Source organism: Mesoplodon bidens, assembly GCF_964165515.1.
Source record: "Mesoplodon bidens genome assembly, chromosome: 12".
Taxonomy (NCBI): domain Eukaryota; kingdom Metazoa; phylum Chordata; class Mammalia; order Artiodactyla; family Ziphiidae; genus Mesoplodon; species Mesoplodon bidens.
In genome coordinates, this window is record NC_138168.1 from 68,710,564 (window position 1) to 68,736,716 (window position 26,153).

The 26,153-nt window shown below is 40.7% G+C and overlaps 1 protein-coding gene across 6 annotated transcripts in view; it reads right to left on the bottom strand.

The window, feature by feature from the left end:
• NHSL1 (NHS like 1) overlaps positions 1 to 26,153 on the bottom strand; it is a 242,009-nt gene that overhangs the window by 16,321 nt on the left and 199,535 nt on the right. For 4 of the 6 annotated variants that reach the window (XM_081250677.1, XM_081250678.1, XM_081250680.1 and 1 more), the window contains 2 exons: positions 16,754 to 16,881; positions 5,614 to 5,803 (listed from right to left, as the gene is read on the bottom strand). In XM_081250677.1, coding sequence (XP_081106803.1) covers positions 5,614 to 5,803; positions 16,754 to 16,881 — 318 coding nt within the window. Of the gene's footprint in view, positions 1 to 743; positions 876 to 5,613; positions 5,804 to 16,753; positions 16,882 to 26,153 lie in introns of all 6 variants that reach the window. The other 2 variants (XM_081250681.1, XM_081250682.1) reach the window with 1 other exon arrangement.

The window sequence follows — 26,153 nt, forward strand, 5'->3', positions numbered from 1 at the left end:
CTCTTAGCCCTGCTATCTTGGCAGACATTCCTGATGGGCCATGAAAAAACAGGGAGAGGAAGTGAATATAGAAAGAAAAGAAGGAAAGGATTATTCAAAGCATATATAAAGATAAGCAGAAACAAAATGGATGAGTGAATAATGAAGTAAATCACCCTCTGCACCAGCCGAAAGATTTTTTCATATTTTTATCAAAGGTTGAAAAATACTGAATCAAAAAGCTATGAAATTGTTTCACCGAAGTACCAATAAAGCACTAGCCAACATACGTGGCTATTTTCCACTGTACTGGTATTTACTAATTATGCTACACTGTTGTCTCTGATGACAAAATGCCACCAGTATTGTCGGTACAACTAATGAAGTCTCCATTCATAATCTGAAGTCCTAGAATAGGTTTTTGGTTTTATGAAGACTTGAGCTCTAAATTGAAAGTAAATTTTATTGTGGGAATGCCCACTGTTCAAGGTACATAGAGATGATGACATAACTTAAATTTCTATCATCCCAATTAATAGTTTTCATATAGGCTCTTCCTCTTACCTTCTCAACAAAATTGAATAAATCATCTGCATGGGATGTTAAGATTTGTACCCAGTGCTTCGTTCAGGAAAGAAGCTGGCCCTCTGGGGTACCAAAAGGCTATCAGAATGTATCGATTTCATAAGCACCACCGACGAGGTTAGCGTAGGAATGGTGAGTAGCAATGAGGGGCAACAGAATACAGTTCTGATGAGCCATACCTAGCTCCTTCTGAATGCTGTCAGGGACTCCTGTAATAGTCTTTCTCCTTTTGACTTTCTTCGGTCGTCTTACCAGAGTGTCTGTGTAAATTAGAGACCGCCGAAGGCTGGCCTGGCGATCGAAATTCTCCCCTAATGTAGAGCAGTAGAACAAGCAAAGCAAGGTTATTTTCAAGCAAGCCGACACCATGCACTTTCTTCCAGAAGCTTGTTGTAAAATGATAAGAAGGTATTAATAATGATGTTAGCCAGTCATACGATGATGAATGAATGCTGCAGGGCAAAAAAGGAAGGAAAGCACATTAGCACCATAAGGCTCTTTTCCAGCGTCCATGTGTGTGTCCTTCCAAAGGAAGCACCTTGAGCTCATTTGCAAATGAGCTGGAGTGGCAAATACAAACTGGTGAGTAACGCACCGGAAAAGTGATTTTGTGTTCTTTAAAAAATGTATCATTTTGGGCTTCCCTGGTGGCGCAGTGGTTGAGACTCTGCCTGCCGATGCAGGGGACACGGGTTTGTGCCCCAGTCTGGGAGGATCCCACATGCCACGGAGCGGCTGGGCCCGTGAGCCATGGCCGCTGAGCCTTCGCGTCCAGAGCCTGTGCTCCGCAACGGGAGAGGCCACAACAGTGAGAGGCCCGCATACCACACACACACAAAAAAAGTATCAATTTGGAAGTATTTTACAAAGGTCTTCTGGTCACTGAAATCACACTTAACATCAGTGTGTATGCGGTGTCAGTGATGAATATGTTTGACTCATCTGGTCCTCTCCAGAGACCAATGTAATGTCTTGTCCTATGTGATGAAACAAATAACTTAATCAAGAATTTTGGATGAAGAGCTTTTTCTTCTGTCAAGGAGGCTGATAATTTGGATAGACTGTGGTAATTGCTATGGTGTGAGATACAATGATAATGAAAAAGAAAAAGCCTTATAATGATAAAGTACTTTTATCACAATGAGACCCAGGAGCACTGCTGTTGTTAAAGCTGAACTGCTTCTTGCTGTTTCTTAATCATTTTTTAAAGTTGATCTAAATTCATTTCAGTTATGTTGAAACCAAACCCAGAATGCCACATCCACAGGACTTCTTTTCTTTCTAGCGTGTAAGCTGTGTGATTAACACACCATGGGAAACCATAAAATAGTAACGTATCAGTTATTGATCAGTCTGCTTTAAATTTATCAGTTTAAATTTAAGGCAGACCAATCAGTTACTGATTGGTCTGCCTTAAATTTAACAGTTTAATTAAAGAAAGTTTTATAGCATTGACCTTGTTAAATGGTTCTTCTCCTCAAAAAGAGATTTAAAAAAAATACATACACAAAATACATACTTTTATGTTTTAAGAAAAGTATAAAAATTATTCACTCTTTTTAGCAATATTGACGCACATTCAAAGTGGGTATGTTGTAAACAATGTATCTTCTATTTTAATGGGAATAAATTGTGAATAGAACCAATAAAGAAGGTTCTAGTCAAAACAGAGGATCAAAGATCTGAATGATCAAAACACATTTCACCTACAAAGCAACAAACTTAGGTAAGTGCTTGCAAACTTGAAAATGCTCACACTTGTGTTCCTAATGGAGAAAAATAGAAATGACTTAGAGAAGACCCTGAAACGCCGGAAGGTACCATCACTGTGATAAATGGGTCACTATGTACAATAGCATATATGGCGCTTGTAAGGGACAAGTCAGGACTTCACTAGTCCACTAGTGCCCTGAAGCAGAAGAAAAACATTTTCTTGGATCAAGCCATTAAGAATGGACAGAATATTAACAGATAGCTGCATTTAGTCTCCAGTTTTGCTTCCTAAACTAAAACAAAGATAAACCACCCAAGCTCCAAAGAAATTAAGAAACAAATCATGAAGATGAACATCTAAGACATACACCATTACTGGTGCCAACACTCCATCTTGAATCGTGACCTAAAAGGACTGTCTCCCCCGCTGGATTATACATTTCTGGAGGGTAGGGACCATGATCATGTACTGTAGCATCGCCTGTGGCATTCAGCTCAATGCCTGATACAAAGCAGTTATTCAGTAAATATCTACTGAATTGAGAGGAATTTAATTATTCCCTTTCATTGAAAAATGGCATTAGTTGGTCATGGTTACTACTTAGAGATCAATTTAGCTAGCTCGAACATCAGTACAAAGGCAGTTTGTAAGAAGTGCTTAAGTATGTTTACCCACTCTGTTTATCTTCCAGGTGGAAGAGTTGTTATCCCACATTGCCGACTATGGGACATACTCGTATGTACATTTTATTTTAAACATTTTTTTCTCAACTCTTAGAACATGACGAGTCCCACAGGACTATGACTAAAGGGATTAAATTGATTTTCAAGCCAGCAGATCATTGCGCTAATGTTCTACCTCTATGCCTGGCGAGCATCTCTCTGGATTTGAAATAATATATTGATTGGCATTCTTCCCTCTGCTGAACTGTCCTGCAAACCAAATAGAAGGTCAATGTTCATCCAAAAAAATGAACACATGACAATGCCCTACAGGAAGCTACATTTTTATTTCAGAAGTCTTCTAGGGCTTTAGAAATATGTCGTTTAAAGAACAGGAAGTTGAGGTGGCTCTGTGGCGCAATGGATAGCGCATTGGACTTCTAGTGATGAAGAACAGGAAGTTGTATAACCTATGTCAATTCAACCACTAAAAGTAAACATTTTAAATTTAATGCTTATTTATACCAGAATATTAGAAAAACTACTTCTTTATGAAATATGTGTGTATACGTGAACACACGGATCCAGAAAATGGATCAATAAATATGTAATTAGGTATTTGCTTTCTACATTTCCAAAAACGTTAACCACTCAGAATTAAACTGCATTTTTTCCTCACTCATACTGCTCATTTGTTTATTGTCATTCACCTGTCCTGTGTGGCATTTTCAAGACCTCCTTTTAAACTCTATGTAATTCATATCCACTTAGTCGTCAAACAGGAGAGAATGAAGTTCAAAGAGACTGACGGTGTCTGCTGTTGTGACAATGTATTTCACTGCAAATTATTCCTTATTCCTGAAACTCTAGTTACTCTGTTTTAAATTTCCTAATTTCACGATAATGCATTTTACCCTAATTCCATTAAGGACTGTCACATTTCATAGCACAATCTTATCTTATAATATTATTTCTGAGGCATTTAATCATATATAATGTAATTACATTTCTGCTGCACTTAATCAAATAATGTAATGCATTTTCTTGTAGAAAATATGCACCCATGTATTTCATTGAGCAATAAACATTGTACTTTGTTCTGAAATGTAACTACGTATAAAAATATCTTTAAAAAATATGATCTAGGTGAATGAGAATCACGCTCAGAAAAATCAATGTTATTTTTTAAAAAAATGGAATAAAATGCCATGTTATTCCTTTAAGGCTTAAGTATAGTAAATATGGAAAAATGCACATGGAATTTAAATAATTCAGGTACTTATTTATTAAATTTCTCTGGAATTCAAAATAGAGTTTTAAATGTAATTTTTAAACATCCTGTAAGGTTTTAAAAAATTCTTCAGTAACTATCAAAATGTTTTCAGTTCCTTACAAAATGTTTTTAGTCCCACCAATGCCATGGCAAAAAGCTTTCTAACAGTAGTCAAGAGCAGTTGCCTCAGAAACATAGCAAGGGTGCTATGGGTTTTCATCCTAATTTTTTTATGAAAACTTATCCTTATTGGTCACCTGATTTTTTTTTTAGGTTCTGGCCCTATAAGCCAGGCTTTGTATGGACTGATTATCAATATAACTATCAGTAAACGATTTCTCTTGAACACATAGTCTAATGGCTGAAACTACTAACTCTTAACGTGTCTACTTTGCATTTTGTACACTCCCCAAACCACTGACCTAGTTTCTCTGCAGGCTATGGAAGTGATAAAGTAGACAAGTTTTGATATCGTTTAACAGGTCTTCTACATTTGTGAAATACTGTCTTTGAACTTTATGTACCTTGTCACTTTAATTATCATAGATGATATTGTTAAATTCAGAAGGAATGGATTTTTATTTGACAGTTATAGAATTCAAATTATGGAGCTCAAGATATAATTTTACCACCCTATTAAGTTTTAAAAAAATATATATTTATAGGGGCTTCCCTGGTGGCGCAGTGGTTGAGAGTCTGCCTGCCGATGCTAGGGGACACGAGTTTGTGCCCCGGTCCAGGAGGATCCCACATGCCGTGGAGCAGCTGGGCCCGTGAGCCATGGCCGCTGAGCCTGGGCGTCCAGAGCCTGTGCTCCGCAACGGGAGAGGCCACAACAGTGAGGGGCCCGCGTACCACAAAAAAAAAAGAAAAAAAAAATATATATATACATATAAATATTTATAGTTATTATTAATTCACTTGATATTTTTATTTCAAGTAAGTTTTCTCTTTTTCTACTTGAGAAAACAAGCAGGTAAGCAAATCATTCAGAAATATCACTCAAGTGTTATATCTTCACTTGTAAAAATGAGTTAAAATAGCCCTTTAGAAGGTAAACCTAATTTTTTCTTACCCAAGATCACGTTTGGAAGATATTCCCATATAGCCAAAATATTTTTAGAAGGCAAATCGATTAAAAGAAACACTTCAGCAGAATGGCTGGACCACGGAGTTCTTCGACATCGACCTTTGGTGACACAGTCTTCTTACCTAACGTGTATTTGACATGCACACACATATATATGTTTCAGTATTCCCTTCATTAAACGAAGAGCAGGAAGTCAGAGCACAGCCATTTACCTTGGATGCATACATGACGTGCTAAGAGCACAGAACAAACAAAGAGCCACAGTCATTCTCCCAGAACACGTGGAACCTGCCTGCAGAGCAAAGCATACCAGTTACGTCAATAGGAACTACATCAGCCTGGACCGCCTGGGCCTGCTGTCGCATCTTCTCCTCCGGTGTCGGCAAGGGAAGTGATTTGGTCCAGTTGGTCTGAGTATTAAGGTCAGAGAAGCCACTTGACGTGGGCGTTTTAGGTCTCCTGGCAGAAAGTCTTTCCTCTTCTGACGAAGAGACGGAACACTGCAGGGGAAAAAAAGTGAGAGGAAGCCACAGCGTGTGTAAATGCTGGCAGAAACATTTAAAAATACATTTCTTTAAAAAAAAAATTTTGGGGCTTCCCTGGTGGCGCAGTGGTTGAGAGTCCGCCTGCCAGTGTAGGGGACACGGGTTCGTGCCCCGGTCCGGGAAGATCCCACGTGCCGCGGAGCGGCTGGGCCCGTGAGCCATGGCCGCTGAGCCTGCGCGTCCGGAGCCTGTGCTCTGCAACGGGAGAGGCCACAACAGTGAGAGGCCCGCGTACCGCAAAAAAAAAAAAAAAAAAAAAAAAAATGTTAACTGATGTGAAGCAAGCCATAAAAAAAAAAAAAATTGGTCACATTTAGGAACAGAAGTAACGGTTTGCAAGAGAAGTGTTCATCACCTTGAGTAGGACCCATAATATATTTGATGTGCAGAGGCCTTAGTCTCTAAGCCATGAGGACTGCAAAAGGTTTTGCTGACCCACAAAATTTTTTAAGTTCTTCCTGTTTTTTTCTATATTTACTCTGATCAGAAAGCTTTGGATTTAGTTTAACATTAGAAGCCCAGAGAAACATCACGGGTTTGCCCACCAGTTTCTATTTTTATTAAAATTGCATTTTGCTCAAAGTAATTTCTAGCCTCAATCTCATTTCCTTTAGGCTCTGACCTCAAAGAACAGTTTGAAATGACAGAGCTATTGTTGCTCAACTATCTGTGCTCTTTGGAAACCACTTATATGGGGAAAAAAAAATCAGTGTGAAATTGTTAAATTATAAGAAGCTGACTGAAGCTCTGCTTGGAGCCTTATCAAAGTCCCGTGAAAACATTTCCAGCAGTGTCTTGTTTTTATACAGATGAACATGCTAACTGGGGAGCCCTCGTCAACACCTTTCCTCCTGTAACATCTTAAAAAGTGTAAGCAAGAAAGTTGTTTTGGCAAAAGCATTTTATGATGAACTTCAAGATGGCTCCAGCAGCTGGTTCTATGACAAGAAAACACCAAGATCTCAAAAGAAATGTGACGGTCTCAGGAACAGCAGCAACAATAACAACAAAAAAGGGTAATTGACTTTCGTTGGGAAATGGCAGGTTATAATCATAATAAACGCTTAAGGACTGCTCTTCAAGTCAAAAGCATTAAAACTAACCACCACCTAAGGCAGTTAAGACAGGTTTTCCTTAAAAATGAAAAGTCAATAAACCTTCCCAAGGGAATTCCTAGAACACCAGCAGCCAAGCCAATTCAGCACCCCTCAACCACACAGCACCCCAAAAGGGTAACTGCTATCCTGACTCCTAACACCCCAGGCTTTATTTGCCTGTAATTGAATTTTCTCTAAGGGAAATTATATTGTATTTTCTGTTTCGTGACTTATTTCTTTCATTTAACATTATGTTTGTGAAGATTTTTCTATCTTTAAAAAGCATGTGTTGGGCTTCCCTGGTGGCGCAGTGGTTGACAGTCCGCCTGCCGATGCAGGGGACACGGGTTCGTGCCCCAGTCTGGGAAGATCCCACATGCCACGGAGCGGCTAGGCCCGTGAGCCATGGCCGCTGAGCCTACGCATCGGGAGCCTGTGCTCCGCAACGGGAGAGGCCACAACAGTGAGAGGCCCGCGTACCGCAAAAAAAAAAAAAAAAAAAATGTATATTGTAATGCCCTGGATTATTACCTTAACCTCTTAACTGGTCTCCATACTCTGACCTTGTTGGCCACCCTCCCCTTCTCCCCACCGCCCCTTTAATAGTCTACTGCTCAACACAGAAGCCAGAGGGATCCTTTTAAAATATGTCAGATCCATATATACAATACCAAACATAAAATAGATAGCTAGTGTGAAGCAGCCGCATAGCACAGGGAGCTCAGCTCGGGGCTTTGTGACCACCTAGAGGGGTGGGATAGGGAGGGTGGGAGGGAGATGCAAGAGGGAGGGGATATGGGGATGGATGTATACACATAACTGATTTGCTGTGTTATACAGCAGCAACTAACACAACAATGTAAAGCAATTATACTCCAGTAAAGATGTTAAAAATAAATAAATAAATAAAATATGCCAGATCGTGCTGCTCCTGTGCATCCTTACTATAACCTACAAGACCCAACATGACCTATGAACTGGCCCACTGCTATCTCTGACCTCATCTTCTACTATTCTATCCCTTATTTATTCTACTCCAGCCTCACCATCCTCCATCCAGTTCCTTGTACAAACCAAGCACTCTCTTGCCTCAGGGCCTTCGCACTTGCTCTTCCCTTAGACATCCTTACAGGTAGCACCTTCTTATTCTTCAGGTGCTTAGTCAAGAGTCCCCTTCTTGTTGAGGTCTTACCTGTTCACTTACCTAAAATTTCAACTCCTCCCCAATATTTTATATCCCCCTTCTCAGCTTTCTTTTTTCTCTTCATTACATATCACCATGTATGCATGGTATTTTAGTTTAGTATGTAGTAGTTTAGGATGCATATATTTTAGTTATTCACCTTGTTTGTCTCTCCCATGAGAATGTAAGTTTCAGAAGGCTTTAAATCAGAATTGCATAGAGAGCTATTTCACAATTTTAGCTTAAAAAGGGGTCACCATTTAGTAACTGATTGCTCAATGCCTTGCCCTGGGTTACAGGCTTTATAGGAATTGGTACCTCATTTAATCTTCACAGCATTAGCCTTGTTTTGTAAATAAGGAAATGGAGTAAAGCAACTTCACTTTTGGGAACTTCACAAGTGGGCAACTGGGATTAGAACCCACATGTGCCCTCAAAGCTTCTGCTGTCAAACAGTGTAAAATAACAACTTGGCAATATTTGCAATAAATTGCTAGGTTTTCTATCTAAAATTAAAATCTCTGGACTTCCCTGGTGGCGCAGTGGTTAAGAATCCACCTGCCAATGCAGGAGCCATGGGTTCGATCCCTAGTCTGGGAAGATCCCACATGTCGGGGAGCAACCAAGCCTGTGTGCCACAACTACTGAAGCCTGCGCGCTCTAGGGCCCACAAGCCACAACTACTGAGCCCGTGTGCTGCAACTATTAAAGTCGGCGTGCCTACAGTCTGTGCTCTACAACAAGAGAAGCCACCACAACGAGAAGCCCACGCACTGCAACGAAGAGTAGCCCCCGCTCACCGCAACTAGAGAGAGCCCGTGCGCAGCAACGAAGACCCAACACAGCCAAAAATAAATAAAATAAAAATAAAATCTCCATTTATATCTCCGAATAAGAACAAAACCTTTAAAAAAGCTAGAGTAAAGTCAACAGTGTGGTGTAGTGGGTGGAACACTACACTCTGGAGTAAAAAACAGTAAGTATCAGCATGCTGGCTCTGTCATTTACCAGCTGTATGTTTTGAGCAACTCAAGCTCCCTGTGTTGAGAACAGAATAATTTAAATAGCGTCACCATGCTTCATGTTAAGGGATCCCTCAGTACAGGGTAAATTATTTTTTTAAATATTGAGTTTAAAGTGGTCTTGCTTTCAGAACTTAAATGCAGTTTTAAAAACTGTAAATTGATCAGTAATGTTCATTAACACCCCGTATCCTTATCCTGGAAGGAATGGACAGTCACAAATGAAACATAAGAAACCTCGATTTCTTGTGTCAAATTGCTTAATTTACAAAGGGAGATCACCTGCCATACCAGCAGTTGTTTTGTGAATTTTGGATGCTGTTAAGTCCTGCATTTCAGAGACTACTAGGTCCTGTCTGGAAATCAGACAAGCTCCCACCAGATGGATGGTGGGGCCTGAAACATGCTCTCTTTGGCAGATGGCCAAGTTACCAAAAAGTGGGCTTAACTATGAAACACATATGCCCACCCAGGCTTTTTTTTTTTTTTTTAATCTGCTATGCTTTTAAAAATTAGAAAACCTAATTATAGCCAGAGTTAAAGTTAGCATTCATTTAGCAATTATTACATAAAAATAGATATAGAACAGATGAAACTATATAGAGCACCATTTAAGAGGAAAACCACATACATTCTGGTCCTTTTTACAGGACACTTACTTGGTCCATGGTGTTTTTCTCTCCAGAATTAAATCCTTCTTGGGTTAACTCTTGCTTTTTAAAGATTCTAGATAGTTTTATAAGGCGCCGAAATGTTTGGAGTCTTTTTTGGCTTTATGCTTCTTCCACTGTCAATACACTTAGACACAAGAGATCCTGACTTCATTCTCTTCTCTCTTTATTCCTCCCCCTGGTCCCCTGGGCCCTGGACCCAACAACAAAAACCAAGGGTAGTGGTTTGGGGGGATCCACACAGAAGCACAGTTCATGGCCCATCCAGCAGCTCCAGGATGGCCAGGAGGTGGTTTCCACATTCACATTATTAAATAATTTCAATTGTCCCTTCTCTCCTACTCAGTATATTACCACAAACCTAGCCTCTTTATCATGGGCTCTAAACTTTCTTAACATGTACTGAATTAAAATATTTTGGATTTAAACGATCACATATTAAGTGAACATAAATGTTCAAAGTGATAATGTAATTTCTTACTTTTAATGAACTTTTATTATAATAAATCATATATACAAAATAACATGAATTTTTAAGACCCTACTACCCAACTCATGACTTAAAATAGTACCAAAAATTGCATCCACCCCATACTTTTCCCTGCTTCCAAGGTAACCATTCTCCTGAATTCTATGTTATTTATCATTCCCTAAATTGTTGTTATGTGTGTGCATAAATATGTCTAAATTACATATTTAGACTTGCTTGACTTTATAAAAATGGTACCATTCTCTTTGTAGTGCTATTTACTTACCATTATGTTTCGAAGACATATCCATGTTGTTGTGTGAGCTATAGTTAATCCATTTCACTGAAGCCTACATTCCATTCTAATACATTTATTTATCCACTCTTTTACTGATGGATGATGGGTTGAAAAAGATGTTCTTCCTATTATCTCAACAATTCAAAACTCCCCTAAGAGAGTAGTTAGCAGGAAAGAGCTGTAGCTAGGGCTCAATTCCACATACACTCATTGTTTCAGGGAAAACAGGGGCTGTGGAGTCACAGATTTGGGTTTTAATCCTAGTTCACTCTTGGGGGTGACGGGTGTGTTCACTATCTTGATTGTGGTGATGGTCTCCTGTATGTATAAATATGTCAAAACTTATTAAATTGTATACTTTAAAGATGTGTAGTTTATTTTATGTAAATTACACCACATAATGCTCTTTTTAAAAAGAGAAAGAGAACTCTGTTTCAGGGTTTAAAAGCTACGTGATCTTAAGCAAGTGGTGTAATCCCTCCAAGATGCATTTGTGACGTGCACAATGCAAGCTACCTTGCACGGTTGCAGCAAGTATCAAGTAGACTCACAGACAGCACTGAGCCCAGCCTCTGAGCTTTTCTTTGTGCCAGGTGCTTGGCTCTATACCGGGAATACAGAGATCAACACAATGAGAATGCTGTGTGTCTGTCCCCCCCGCCCCCCGTCCTGCCCCGGTCTAGAATGGAGGGCAGCTAGGAATACAGCCCATTCCAATTTAATGGGATGTGTGTAGCAAGAGAAACGGGAACAAGTTATGAGAGACAGCCTCACAGTTTGAAAGCATAAAGGCCTGGAAATGACAGACCCCAATCTTCCCACCCTGCCTGCGAAGGTACAGAGTAACAGGGGCCACAAACTGCAGAGCAGGGAACATGAGGAACCAGCCAAGACTCCTCTGTGCTTCCACTGTGTCCTCCTGAAACTACTCACCCAGAGAGACCCAGTGAGAAATGACTGTATCTAGAATCGTCGTAAATGTTTTCTAGATGGTAAGTTACCCTAGGCTAGGGGCCCTGTCTGTATACTGAGACCAAGCAGGACTTAAATGGTTTTTGAAAACAATAGCATGAATGAATGAACATCAGACAAGTCAAAAATAGAAGGAAAGGGCTTCCCTGGTGGTGCAGTGGTTGACAGTCTGCCTGCCAATGCAGGGGACACGGGTTCGTGCCCCGGTCCGGGAAGATCCCACATGCCGCGGAGCGGCTGGGCCCGTGAGCCATGGCCGCTGAGCCTGCACGTCCGGAGCCTGTGCTCCGCAACGGGAGAGGCCACAACAGTGAGAGGCCCACATACCGCAAAAAATAATAATAATAATAATAGTAATAATAGAAGGAAAAATGACAATGGCAGGCATAATCTGAAGGCACTGGGTAATTCAGTAATCTTGCCCTTTTATTTCCCCAATATGGTGCCATGAAAAGAAAGGAAATATAAGGTGAGAAGCCCTGGGTCATGTCCTCTCTGACTCATTCTGGCTATGTGATCTTCTTGGGAAAGTAATTTCATATATCTGCGTCTCAGTTTCCAGATGGTTCAAATGATAGTAATAATTATTAAAGTACCTATTTCATGGGAGTTCTTGTGAAAATGAGATATAATTTTGAAAAAGTTCAAAGTATTTTACTATCATTATAAAGTTAGTACCAGTATAACCATAGGTAGTTCTACACATAGATAACCTGTGAAGACACAATTAGAAATTTTTTAGTAATTGCTGAAACCTCTCAAATTCATTGCCTTAGGTAGGAAATTCTATGTGGGTGGAATAAAAGACTCAGAGTGACTGAAAGAGTGGCCAATTTTCATAAAACCAGACAGTTTATAAGACACTAGTCATCATCATTTGAGCATATACTATGCACCAGGCACCATGCTTAAGGATCTTACAAACATTAATTCACTTCAACCTCACAATCATCCTCAAGGTGGGTGAGGTAATCATGCAATTTATTATCAAAACCAGAACACCTTTGAGAGTGAAAGGGGTGCTTTGAATAATCACACAGAACAGCAGCTGTAAACCAGACTGTCCTGAGCAAAACCAGAACATGTCGTTTACGACTCTTCACAGTTGAGGAAACTGAAGCTCACAGAGGGAAGCAATTTGCCAAGGCCACCAGCTTTGACAGGTGGAAAAGCTGCCCCGGGACCGGTGCTCTGAAGCATCACCTTATACAAGCCTCCTCCATGTGCAGTCACAGAGTAAGGCTACTGTCCTTCTGTGGTCTTCTAAGTAAGTCCTCCTCCAATTTAAGTATCTCTTATCAGTGAAGACTAAAACAGAACCTGAGATGCCAGTTCAAAGAAAAACAGAAAACTAGAAAAGAAAATTTCTGTTTCTATCAATACCATTAAAGCCAACGATTTATTGCCACAATCCCAGTCTAATTTATCTGTTTGGGGGGGAATTTTATGTAAGAGATTGAGTAATGACTGACATTCTTTCTGCTGAGACAATGGGGCCTCTATGAATGTTTCCTTGATTCAGTGAAGATATTCATCAAACATAACCTCCAGCAATGGCAGTTGGAGAAATGCCTTCTCAAGGAAGTGTTCTGTCATCTATAACTGAATTTTCCTCAAATACCTGAATAACCTCTTTGGTAGTACCTGGTACACACGGAAAACTAAAAGAACAAAAAAATGTCAAGGCTAGGACAATACTAAAGCAATGCCTTACTCTTTGATTTCACAGCTGAATAAAAAGGTATTTTGTGAGATTTCTGAATCTCTTTGCAGACAGCATTTTTCATGCAGCATGTTTACTATTTAATGATATACATAACACATATAGTTGGAAATATGTCAAGCAATTTCTTTTCTTGCTACACTACATCACTACTTTGAAAGATATATGTGGATATCATTAGCAAAATACCTTTCACCACACCATAAACACAAGTCCTACTTGGGAAATGTTTTGCATTAGGATAATTATTCTGGAATGATTAGCCAGAATAAATAACCAGAACAGACGTCCCCTAAGTCTTCTGTTCTAATTTATGTCCTTAACTTTTGCCCTATTAGCAACTCTCATTTTAGGAGAGTGCTTCTATCCTAAGCACATAATAGATGCTTAATTATTTCTTGAATGCAAGTTAGATGCTTTTCATCCTAATTTTGCTGTCAGACCATTTGTCCTCTAAGCATTTGTTAACTTACCTGTCCCTTCTTCTCTATAGTTCACTGTTCTCCTCATCATAGCCCCACCTCCACTGCCCACCTGGAAGTACAAAGTGAAGGGTTTCCCCAGTAGAATTTTCCCTCTAAGTTGACTTCTATATACTCCATGTTTAAAATGATCCCAACTGATAGAATGACACTTAAGGACATGATTGTAGTTAGGGGTCTTGGTCTTAATGTGGAGACCATAAAATGCTAGCTTGGAGCCCCTCGTACAGTTAATGGATTCCCACGTGATCTCAAATGCCAACTTCATCATATACTAAATCCCTAAAGATTTAGGTCTACTCCTGGACTTTACAGTCTGTTTTTAATATTCTGTCCTACTGGTCTGTATATCCAGGTGCCACACTGGAGTGATTCTTGACCCTTTATGGTTTTTTTTTTTTTTTTTTTTTTTTTTGCCTTACGCGGGCCTCTCACTGTTGTGGCCTCTCCGGTTGCGGAGCACAGGCTCCGGACGCGCAGGCTCAGCGGCCATGGCTCACGGGCTCAGCCACTCCGCGGCATGTGGGATCTTCCCAGGCCGGGGCACGAACCCGTGTCCCCTGCATCGGCAGGCGGACTCTCAACCACTGTGCCACCAGGGAAGCCCAGACCCTTTATGTTTTAATACCTGGTCAGGCCGGTTCTCCTTCCCCCACCACTGCTCTTCTGTTTTACAGCTTTCCCAGGTAGGAATCTTGGACTCAGTTTCTCCAGTCCTCACCCCCCTCCTCCCATCCCCTAAAATAACTCCAAACTAAAACAGAACAAAACTACTCAACTTTTTACAGTAAGTCCCCTACATATGAATCTTCAAGTTGCGAACTTTCAAAGATGCAAACCGTGTTCACATGTCCAATTACTTAAGTCAGTTCACGTCTGGCATACACTGTCACATGCGTGCATCCTCTACAAGTGCTTATGCTTTTGTGTACTTTACTGTACAGTACTGTATAGAGTACAGTAGTACAGTATCTTTATTTCAAGCCCAGGATGTCCGGAAGCAAGTGTTAAAGCAGCGGTGATGTAGCCGGTATCATACTGTACTTTTAAGGTACTATACTGTAAGATTAAATATGTTTTCTTTATTTTTTGTTTGTTTTATACGTATTGTGTGAAAAGTATTGTAAACGTATTACAGTACAGTACTATATAGCCGATTGTGTTAGTTGGGTACCTAGGCTAACTTTGCTGGACTTACGAACACACTGGACTTACGAACATGCTCTTGGAACAGAACTCGTTCATATATAAGGGACTTACTGTATTGGTATTGTGTTAATTTTTAAAATTAACTTGGGCAGAATTACAGCTCCGATCTCAGAGAACAATTTTCCACTCACCACTTTCTAGATGAAGAAATTAATGCCTTGAAGGCCCAAGTGATACATCCAAAGAAATGCAGCAAGTGGCAGAGCTAACGCTCGAAATTTGTCTCCTTAACTCCTAGAATAACACCATCTCTTAACTTTAGCTTTTAACTTCCCCCTTCCTCACCATTCACAGACACTCTTTGGATCTCTAGGTCCTTAGGACATCTTGTCTGTTGCAGTAGTCTATAAATATTCTTCTTACACACCTCACCCTCTCCCAACCCCTTCCCCGTTTCGTGACTGCCCAAGTCAGAAGAATTCTCTTTCGAATGTCACTATATGACAAACATTTACTGCCATCATGTTAATATATGTAAAAGTTTTCATTCTGGTGAGTTCTCCCTACCTGAGAGCTCTAAGTTTCTTGAGGCAAGTACAGATATCTTATTAATCTTCGCATTTTGTAGTAGCAGGTAAATGCTATATACATTAAGAAACATTCATTCACTGGCTGCTGCTTCTTCCTGGAATGTCCTTCTCCAAGATTTCTGCATGGCTCACTCTTTTAATCCCAACCACCTCTTTGCTCAGGAAGGCCTACCCCTTTAATTTAAAATTGCAACCTCTTGTTCTGTTTTAGTTTACTCTAGAGCACACGTCACTAGTACAGCATCATTGCTTATTTATTCTCGGTGGCTCACCATCAAATCAAAGCACCATCAAGGACGAGTATTTCTTTTGTTTGCTTCATTGTTACATCACCAGCACCTAGAAGAGTCCCTGGCACACAGAAGATGCTTAATAACTACTTTTTAAAAAATGAATTATAATTCTGTGTTTAAAGTAGTGAGGTGGTGGATGTGTTAATCAACCCAATTGTGATGGTCATCTCACAAAGCACATGTATGTCAAATCATCACACTTTAAATATATAAAAATTTGTCAATTCTATTTCAATAAAGCTGAAAAAACTTAATCTACACAAAACAAAATCCTCACATGTAATTCATCTTCTGATTTTAATTTTCCTTACTCACACCAACAAGAGAAAGGTGAGTTTTTAAAATTGTAGGCTAGATCAATTTTGAAATAGCTGCTTTTCTAATTATAATAAAAGACCTTCTTTGTATAGATCTTCCTCAACTTATGGTGGGGTTTTGTCAGATAAGCCCACCGTAAGTTGAAAACAAATGTCAAAATGTATATAGATCAGTAACCTACCGAACATTGCAGCTTAGCCCAGCCTACCTTAAACATGCCCAGAACACTTAACATTAGCCTACAGTTAGGGCAAATCGTCTAATACAAAGCCTATTTTATAATAAAGTGTTTAATATCTCATGTAATTTATTGAATACTGTACTGAAATCAATACACTGATTATGTCCCTTTAATGAATTCCTTGGGTCCTGAACTTACCTTTTTTGGACTAATTTTAGACTTATAGAAAAGTTGCGAAGATAGTATGAAGAATTCCTTGTGTACCCTTCACCCAGTTTTCCCAAATATTGACATATTACATAATCATGGTACATTTGCCCAAACTAAGAAATTAACGTGGGATAATACTATTAACTAAAAAACAGACTTATTCTGATTTCACCAGTTTTTCCAAGTTATGTCCTTTTTCTCTTCTGGGATCCAATCCAGGATCCTCTGTTGCATTTAGAAGCCTTACCTTTGGATCTGGTTCTTCATCCTCGTCTTGATAATCATCGCAGAATGGACTGGAGTTGGCTGCAAAGGTGGGTCCCTGGGAGTAGTACTGAGAACTCCGGTAGCCATCCTGCCGCAGCTTATCACATTCTGCAGGGGTACAGGCCGGGGAGGGGAGAAAGGGCTTTAAGAACCAGGATGAGTTTAATCCTCCTTACTTACCTTTCCTAGTAATATTTCTCTATGCATAACACAATTTCAAAATAATGACAATATTAATAATAAAAATTATGATAAAAAGAACTACGAATTAGTAAAGCAGCTGCCACACTCTACATGCCACATTAATACACTTCAAAGGGATTACCTTTACACCTCACAACAATCCTCTGAGTCAACTTTAGGGTAATTAAATCACTTGTTGTGTAATGTTATGTAAGGAAGCAGTGGACTCAGAATTTGAACCCAAGGTCTTACTTACCATAATCTTTTTTCAGTTTTATTGAAGTATAGTCGATTTACAATGTTGTGTTTATTTCTGTTATACAGCAAAGTTACCCAGTTATACATATATATATTCTTTTTCTTATTCTTTTGTTATGGTTTATCACCAGATACTGACTATAGTTCCCTGTGCTATACAGTGGGACCTGGTTGTTTATCCATCCTATATATGATAGTTTGCATCTACTAATCTCAAATTCCAATCCTTCCCTCCCCCACTCCCCTCCCGCTTGGCAACCACACGTCTGTTCTCTATGTCTGTGAGTCTGTTTCTGTTTCATAGATATGTTCATTTGTGTGGTATTTTAGATTCCACATATAAGTGATATGTGATGTTTGTCTTTCTCTGACTGACTTACTTCACTTAGTATGATAATCTCTAGGTCCATCCATGTTGCTGCAAATGGCGTTATTTCATTCTTTTTTATGGCTGAGTAATATTCCGTTGTATATATGTACCACATCTTCTTTAACCACTCATCTGTCGATGGACATTTAGGTTGCTTCCACGTCTTGGTTATTGTAAATAATGCTGCTATGAATATAGGGGTGCATGTATCCTTTTGAATTAGAGTTTTGTCTGGGTATGTGCCCAGGAGTGGGATTGCTGCATCATATGGCAACCCTATTTTTAGTTCTTTGAGGAAGCTCCGTACTGGTTTCCATACTTACTATAATTTTTGACATGAAACAATTGATTAAGTAATTCCACATCAAAAAACACATGCGGGCCTCCCTGGTGGCGCAGTGGTTGAGAGTCCGCCTGCCGATGCAGGGGATACGGGTTCGTGCCCCGGTCCGGGAGGATCCCATATGCCGCGGAGCAGCTGGGCCCGTGAGCCATGGCCGCTGAGCCTGCGCATCCGGAGCCTGTGCTCCGCAACGGGAGAGGCCACAACAGTGAGAGGCCCACGTACCGCAAAAAAAAAAAAAAAAAAAAAAAAAAAAAAAACACATGCAATTCTCATGCTAGGCTTGTTTTCTAGACTGATTAGCTGGAAGTGACAAGAGAAATCATGGATTATAATGCTCTCATTTTGTTTTTACTTCTCAATTTAACTTTGATGCTAAACAGCCTATAATCACTGTGCAGAATTTAGTTAGTACAAGCTGGCTGGCAGTCTGAGATGTCTTCCAGTCCACGGAGGAATGCCTGGCACCTGAGTGGAAGGTAAGTAGCAGCCCTGGATCACAGGGGGACTAGGACCACTGGCTGCTCAGAGATTAGAGATTCTCTTCAAGGAGCAACAACAAACCATTGCATTGATAACTCCCATTGGTGGGGGTGAGCACAGAAAGAAGAGTTCTAATGGCTTTTCAAAGCCCCAGGAGCTCTCCTATTACCCAGATACCTCAGAGGAGCATTTGCCTTGCAAAAGGATTCCCCATAGGGTTCCTTTAAATATCCAGCTTGGTAAAGGAAGGTGACATGTGTTTGGTTTTGGACAAGTTTCCTCTTTGCACAGCTTTACAAAACCATGCGCCTAATGGCACAGAACTAAAGTAGGGCATCTTCAGAGTTCCCTTCTAACACTAGGGGCTAAGCTTCTTCTTCAAAGAGGAGATTAATAGTTGCTTTAGTGGAGGGATAAAAATTCTGCAACTGGAGAATAAAAAAATCCTCACTCTCCTGTGCTATCTACCTCACAGTGGGAGTGGAGAACTAAAGCAAAACTATAAATCAGATTTTTTTAAAGTCCCATGGAAATAGTCACGAGGCTCTTCTAGAATGCCAAACTAAAATATGTACTGATAATCATAAGAGAGCTAAACCCTACTACTTCAGTTACTTATGGGCTGAACAATGTGTGGGCTGGCAACCACTGTTAATACTGAGTAAAAGAGAAAATAAAAAAAAATTTTTTCGGAAACTTCCAGAACACACTTTTAAAAATGAGGATTTACTAACCCTAACCCTTTTCAGTGAGAAATACTTTCACATTTTCTCCAATATATGACAATCTCTCTGCAAAAGTAGATAGTACAACCAGACTCTATGCTCTCATTCTACAGCGATGCTACATGGAGCATGATGACTAGTTTTCAAATGGTGCTCTGTGCAGAGTTCTGTAAATATTTGATTTTATCTTAAAGCTAAGATAAAAAATAACAGCTCCATAGTTCTACATGTCATTAACTTGTATTGCTAAATTAACTTTTCTGTAGTCCTATAAAACTGAAGTCACCTAAGGATTCAGGGTGAACCTTGTAAAACAAACCAATAAAACCTATTACCACTGGCAGCTACTTATCACGTAATTCAGTGCTTTCAAATAGTTGCCAAACAAAACAAAATACAAAGTGAAGGCCAAGGTCCTCTTAAACTAGGTCCTTTTCTTGTTCAAAATAATCCTTTCTCCCCTCATCCACTGACCTTATGATAAGCACAGGTCTTAAATTATAGAAGTTTATAATATTAAAAAATCTGTTTCACATACCAGGTACCATGTAAGAATGTGTTTGAAAAAGATTGCTCTGCAAGGGACTGCTAGGCTAGATCATCTCTAAAGGTGATATCAGTTCTGATATTCTTGGCAATAATATTAAAAATAAGCAAAGCGCTATCATCAAAAAGACAATAAACAGGGGCTTCCCTGGTGGCGCAGTGGTTGAGAGTCCACCTGCCGATGCAGGGGACACGGGTTCATGCCCCGGTCCGGGGAGATCCCACATGCCACGGAGTGGCTGGGCCTGTGAGCCATGGCCGCTGAGCCTGTGCGTCCAGAGCCTGTGCTCTGCAACGGGAGAGGCCACAACAGTGAGAGGCCCGTGTACCACAAAAAAAAAAAAAAGACAAGAAATAACAAGTGTTGGCAAGGATGTGGAGAAAAAGGAACCCCTGTGCACTGTTGGTGGGAATGTAAACTGGTGCAGCCACTATGGGAAACAGTATGGAGGTTCCTCAGAAAATTGAAAATAGAACTATCTTACGATCCAGCAATTCCACTTCTATGTATTTACCTGAAGAAAACAAAAACACTAATTCAAGAAGGCATATGTACTCCAATATTCACACAAACATATAGAGGACTATTACTCAGCCATAAAAAAGAACGGAATCTTGCCATTTGCAACAGCATGGATGGACCTAGAGGGTATTATGCTAAGTGAAATAAATGAGACATTTTGTATGGTGACTTATTAGGATCGTTTTGTAATGTATTTAATTATCGAATCAGTATGTTGTACACCTGAAACTATATTGTACAACAGTTACACTCCAATTAAAATTTTTTTTTTTTTTGCGGTACGCGGGCCTCTCACCATTGTAGTCTCTCCCCTTGCGGAGCACAGGCTCCAGATGTGCAGGCTCAGCGGCCATGGCTCACGGGCCCAGCTGCTCTGCAGCATGTGGGATCTTCCCAGACCGGGGCACGAACCCGCATCCCCTGCATCGGCAGGTGGACTCTCAACCACTGTGCCACCAGGGGAGCCCCAATTAAAAATTTTTAATTAAAAAGAAATTTAAAGTAGCCTAATAACTCAATACCCGTTGAATCTTAAAAGACCAAAATATCGCAAAATTATTATCCATAAATTAAAAGCATGAAAGGCTGACAATTATTAGTAGTTCCAATGTGTGTCACCTTTTAAGCCTAGTTTAAAAGATAATGCCTTTTTCCCCCCAAGATTAAGTTTATGTCACAAAAATATTTACATAGTAGTATAATAAACAGTAGCATATCAAATGAACACGATGCTGGTCTAAGAATAAATTAGGCCATACAGGGACCTCCCTGGTGGTGCAGTGGTTAAGAATCCACCTGCCAATGCAGGGGACACAGGTTCGATCCCTGGTCCAGGAAGATCCCACATGCCATGGAGCAACTAAATCCGTGCGCCACAACTACTGAGCCTGTGCTCTAGAGCCCGTGAGCCACAACTACTGAGCCTGTGCTCTAGAGCCCATGAGCCACAACTACTGAGCCTGCATGCCTACAGCCCGTGCTCCGCAACAAGAGAAGCCACCGCAATGAGAAGCCTGTGCACTGCAATGAAGAGCAGCCCCCACTCGCCGCAACTAGAGAAAGCCCGGTCTACAGCCATACCACCCTGAATGTGCCCGATCTCGTCTGATCTCGGAAGCTAAGCAGGGTCGGGCCTGGTGAGTACTTGGATGGGAGAAAGCCCGCACGCAACAACGAAGACCCAACGCAGCCAAAAAAAAAAATTAGTCCATATAAATTTATGGCAGATGACCAATTTTTTATACCCTTATCAGATTTCTGCAATCTAGTAAACTCATCAAATTCCATTGTCATTTATCTTATTCCAACTCTACGGGAAATCTAGGAAAATTTCCTCCTGTCAAGTTGCAATGGCTCTCAGTTTCTAAACCATGGCTTTGTTCATTAAAAACTGAGTTTATTGTCTGTGGAGTGAGATGTAAGTGAGTACTAGCCATCATGAATAAACAAAGACTTTTCAAACACTGAACTGATGGTAAGAGCAAGGCAAAGCATAATTTAAAGCCAGGTTATGCAAGTAACCACAGGAGGGAAACACGATACTAAATGTAACAGAAGCTCTGTCTTTAACACATACGTCTCTTGCAACAGAAATTAAGAGTAAAACCATGCTATTGTTCTCACAGTACTACTTGGATAAAGGTGTCACTGTTTATTGTGTCCTTTGGTTTCCCAGCCACAAATTTCTTCCTCCTTCCTTTCATGTCAAACTATTTTCTTTAGCGCAAGGACAATGGACGAACACCTTGGTAGACCAAAGTTTTTAATACAGAAGCAAAAAATACTGTCATAGGATTAGATGGTTACCTAAACATCTTGTGAATTTAATACTGTTCTGTCCTCCAAACCTTCACATATTAAACTATTCTTTAGACTTTCTGTTTTAATATTTTAGATATGCTGAGAGTCTGCTGCAAGAAGATTTAGAGTTATCTTCAAAATCACTTTCTCTACTGGAAATCCTTGATGAATTTCCACTCTCCCTGTTTTGCTCCTAAATGTATTGAATTAGTGACAATGAGCTGGAATATACAGCAGTCACAGACAGTTCCAAAATCCCAGTGGCTTAATACAACAAGAGGATTCTTTCCTGCATGTTCTCCTGGTCCAGGCAGAGCTACTGGGGGCTCTGCTCACCACAGTCACGCAGGGACCAGGCCGAGGGAAGGTCCTTCTCAGCTTGTGCTTGGACCATCACGCAGCAGCGTTGGGAGAATGTGCGTTTCACACTGGCTCTGGGAACTTCTGCCAGAAATAACCAGAGTTTACTTCCACTCCTATTTCTTTGGACACAACAAGCCACATACACAGCCATACCTAACTTCAGAGGGGACAAGGAGGGGCCACCCTACCTCATAAGCAAGGGGGAGAATGAGACTATCCCACACCAGCTCTAATGACTCCTCCAAAAAGAGGGACGACACTGAATCTATGATTTTCCAGATTCTTGTCACCCATTCTCCCGACACTTACTAAGTGTTTATTTCCAATCCTTCCTGAATGAGACTGAGAGGCTTTTGATGTGGAATCTGCGATGAAAAGCTACCCTGCTGTGTTTCAGTAACAGGGCGTTGACCTTTGGGAGGGACTCTATGGGGAAGCTGCTGAGTATCTGGAATCCAGGACAAACCAGGTACCGCTCACCACCTGTGAGACCTGTGGGGACAGCATTTTAACCTCCTGGAAACTCAGATCCCACCTCTAGCGCTGGCACATTACTTCTGGGAAGCTGTCATGAGAATCAGTCAACAAATATTTCCAAGTACTCTGCTCTTTAAGGTGAGAGACTAGGTCAAGGTGTGTCAGGACTTTGCACAGAACCCTCCACCTGGCGGGTGCTCAAAAAACAGTCACTGCTGTCAGCATTTACCACATAAACCATAACTACCTCAAACTCTCCCACTTTTTTTTCATTCATTCATTCATTCATGTATTTTGCGGTATGCGGGCCTCTCACTGTTGTGGCCTCTCCCCTTGCGGAGCACAGGCTCCGGACGCGCAGGCTCACTGGCCACGGCTCATGGGCCTAGCCGCTCCGCAGCATGTGGGATCTTCCCGGACCGGGGCATGAACCCATGCCCCTGCATCGGCAGGCGGACTCTCAACCACTGCACCACCAGGGAAGCCCCAAACTCTCCCACTTTTAAAAGCCAGTAAGCAATTCCATAACAAGACCTGCTTGGCTACATAGTTGTTTTTTTCTTTTTTAATAAATTTATTTATTTTATTTATTTTTGGCTGCGTTGGGTCTTCGTTGCTGCATGCGGGCTTTCTCTAGTTGTGGTGAGCGGGGGCTACTCTTCGTTGTGGTGCGTGGGCTTCTCATTGCGGTGGCTTCTCTTGTTGTGGAGCACGGGCTCTAGGCACGCGGGCTTCAGTAGTTGTGGCTCGTGGGCTCCAGAGCGCAGGCTCAGTAGTTGTGGCGCACAGGCTTAGTTGCTCCGCGGCATGTGGGATCTTCCCGGACCAGGACTCGAACCCGTGTCCCCTGCGTTGGCAGGCGGATTCTTAACCACGTGCCACCAGGGAAGCCCTACACAGTTCTTTAAGATTCTACAGTTTGACCAAGCTGTTGGCTACATCTTTACCAAAACATCAGGAGGTTGTATGGCTTTTCCTAAGTCAGTATGACACTCATACGGGGATTCTCTCACTGTCAATGGCCTGAACATTTATTTCTAACTCCTCTCAATCCAAAAAAGAGCACAAATATTTGAATTAATCTAACTACAAAATTCACAAACCTAATCAGTTTCATGTAACACAAAGCCTTATACTTAGGGGCATTTTTACACTGAAAGAGTATCAGCCAGGTGCTTGGTAAATGTATTTGATATATTGTAACTATCAAAGCAAGGAGAGAAAAGGATCAAGGTTCTCTGATCTGAAAGTATGTGTGCTGGGTGGAACTGTGTCCCTAGAAAAGATATGCTGAAGTCCTAACCCCTGGTACCTGTGAACATGACTTCACTTGGAAATAGTCTTTCCAGATGTAAGCATGTTAGAATGAGATCACTAGAGTGGGTCCTAATCCAGTATGACTGATAGGTTTATGAGAAGAGGAAAAAGAGACACCAGGACCATTCGGAGACACACTGACACTGAGGGAAGACGGCCTTGTGAAGACAGAGGCAGAGACTGGAGTCATGCTGCCATAAGTCAAAGAGCATGTGGGATCACCAGAAACTGGAAGAGGGCAAGGAGGGATTCTCCACTAGAGGTTGAAGGGAGCATGGCCCTGCCAACACCTTGATTTTGGACTTACAGCCTCCAGAACTGTAAGACAATAAAGTTCTGCTGTTTTTGTTTTTGTTTTTAGTTCTACTGTTTTAAGACACCCAGTTTGTGGTACTTTGTCATCGCAGCCCTAGGAAATTAACCCAGTGTGGAACCAGGAGATGCTAAGATGTGAAGGACACTCATAACGATCTTCAAAGAAACGGGGCAGGGGTGCCTTTGGCAGAAATCTTAGAGGATCATGGAAAAGAAACTGTGACAGGAATTGGGCATCTGGAGATGCCCGTTTGGCTACTGAAGAGCTGTGCAACTCTGGGCAAGAAACATCTGTCAGCTTCAGGACCAATCTCTAAGGTCCCAAGAAAAGTTACCCTTTGTAGTAGGAAAAGGCGAGATGTAAAAACAACTCTCAGCAGACGTACTAACTACTGCGTATTAATAATATTGCCTTTGATTGAGGGCTGCCTATGAACAAGCCATCGCTCTAAGCACTTTACGTACAGTAAATCATTTACTCTGCACAATGGGCCTAAGAGATGGGGATATATATATATATATATATATATATATATATATATATATATATATATATATATTTGTTTGTTTGTTTGCAGTACGCGGGCCTCTCACTGTTGTGGCCTCTCCCGTTGCGGAACACAGGCTCCGGATGCACAGGCTCAGCACCCTCCCGGACTGGGTAACCCTGCATCGGCAGGCGGACTCTCAACCACTGTGCCACCAGGGAAGCCCGGGGATAATAATTATCCACACTTTACGTATGAAAACCTTGAGACACAAAAAGAAACTTGCTCCAATTGGTGGAGCCAACATTAGAGTCCAGGTATTCTGGCCCCAAACCTGGTGCTCTTTCCTGAGAGATCAACTTGCTTATGACGAGAAACTACCCTCCTTCAGATCTCTCTGTACCACACTTAATTATGTATAAAATAACATTAGCCTTTATCTAGCAAATCAGTACATTCACTTTTGGGTTTTAGTTTCCTTAAACTCTTTCCAAGAAAGAAAAGATGTTAAACTAGTTTTATTATAGTTTTTCCCCTATACTTACATTTCCATAACAACAAGAACAAAAATATGAGTACAAAATGAAATAAGTAAATGTTCACCTAAAAGAATGTTGGTATTTAAGGTCTACTAAAATTAAGATTAGAGATGGACTCTTAACTTTTCCTCAAAGGGAAAACAGGTCTGTAGGTGAAAACACTGCATATCTCAAATGGGTAATGAAAATATTAGCAGACTCAGAATTTTAAGATGAAAAAGAAAATCTTTTGATCCCTTCTGGAAGTTATTTTATAAATTCTTCAATTTATATTAATTATACATATTAATATATAATGTATATTATCATCATCAGTTCCCAAACCCTCTTATAGATGATGGCATCCAGGGTCTACTGGCTGGCAGTGGCAGCCGCCATGCTTACCCGCCAGGGAACCCAAGTCACTGTGCTACTTCAAGACAGCTCAATCAAAATCCTTTGAGGTTTACTTCAAATCCCCTTTTCCACAAAGCCTTCCCTAGTTACTACAACGTTCCATGCTAGCCTGAACTCTTCAATATTATAAACCATATCACATACTTCCTTAGATCCTCTGCTATGCCAGGTTCAATTGGTGATTTTTAACGAAAGAATAGCAAAGAAAAGGAGTAAGGAGGTAGAGTAGCAATTACTGCCAAAAAAGGCAGGAT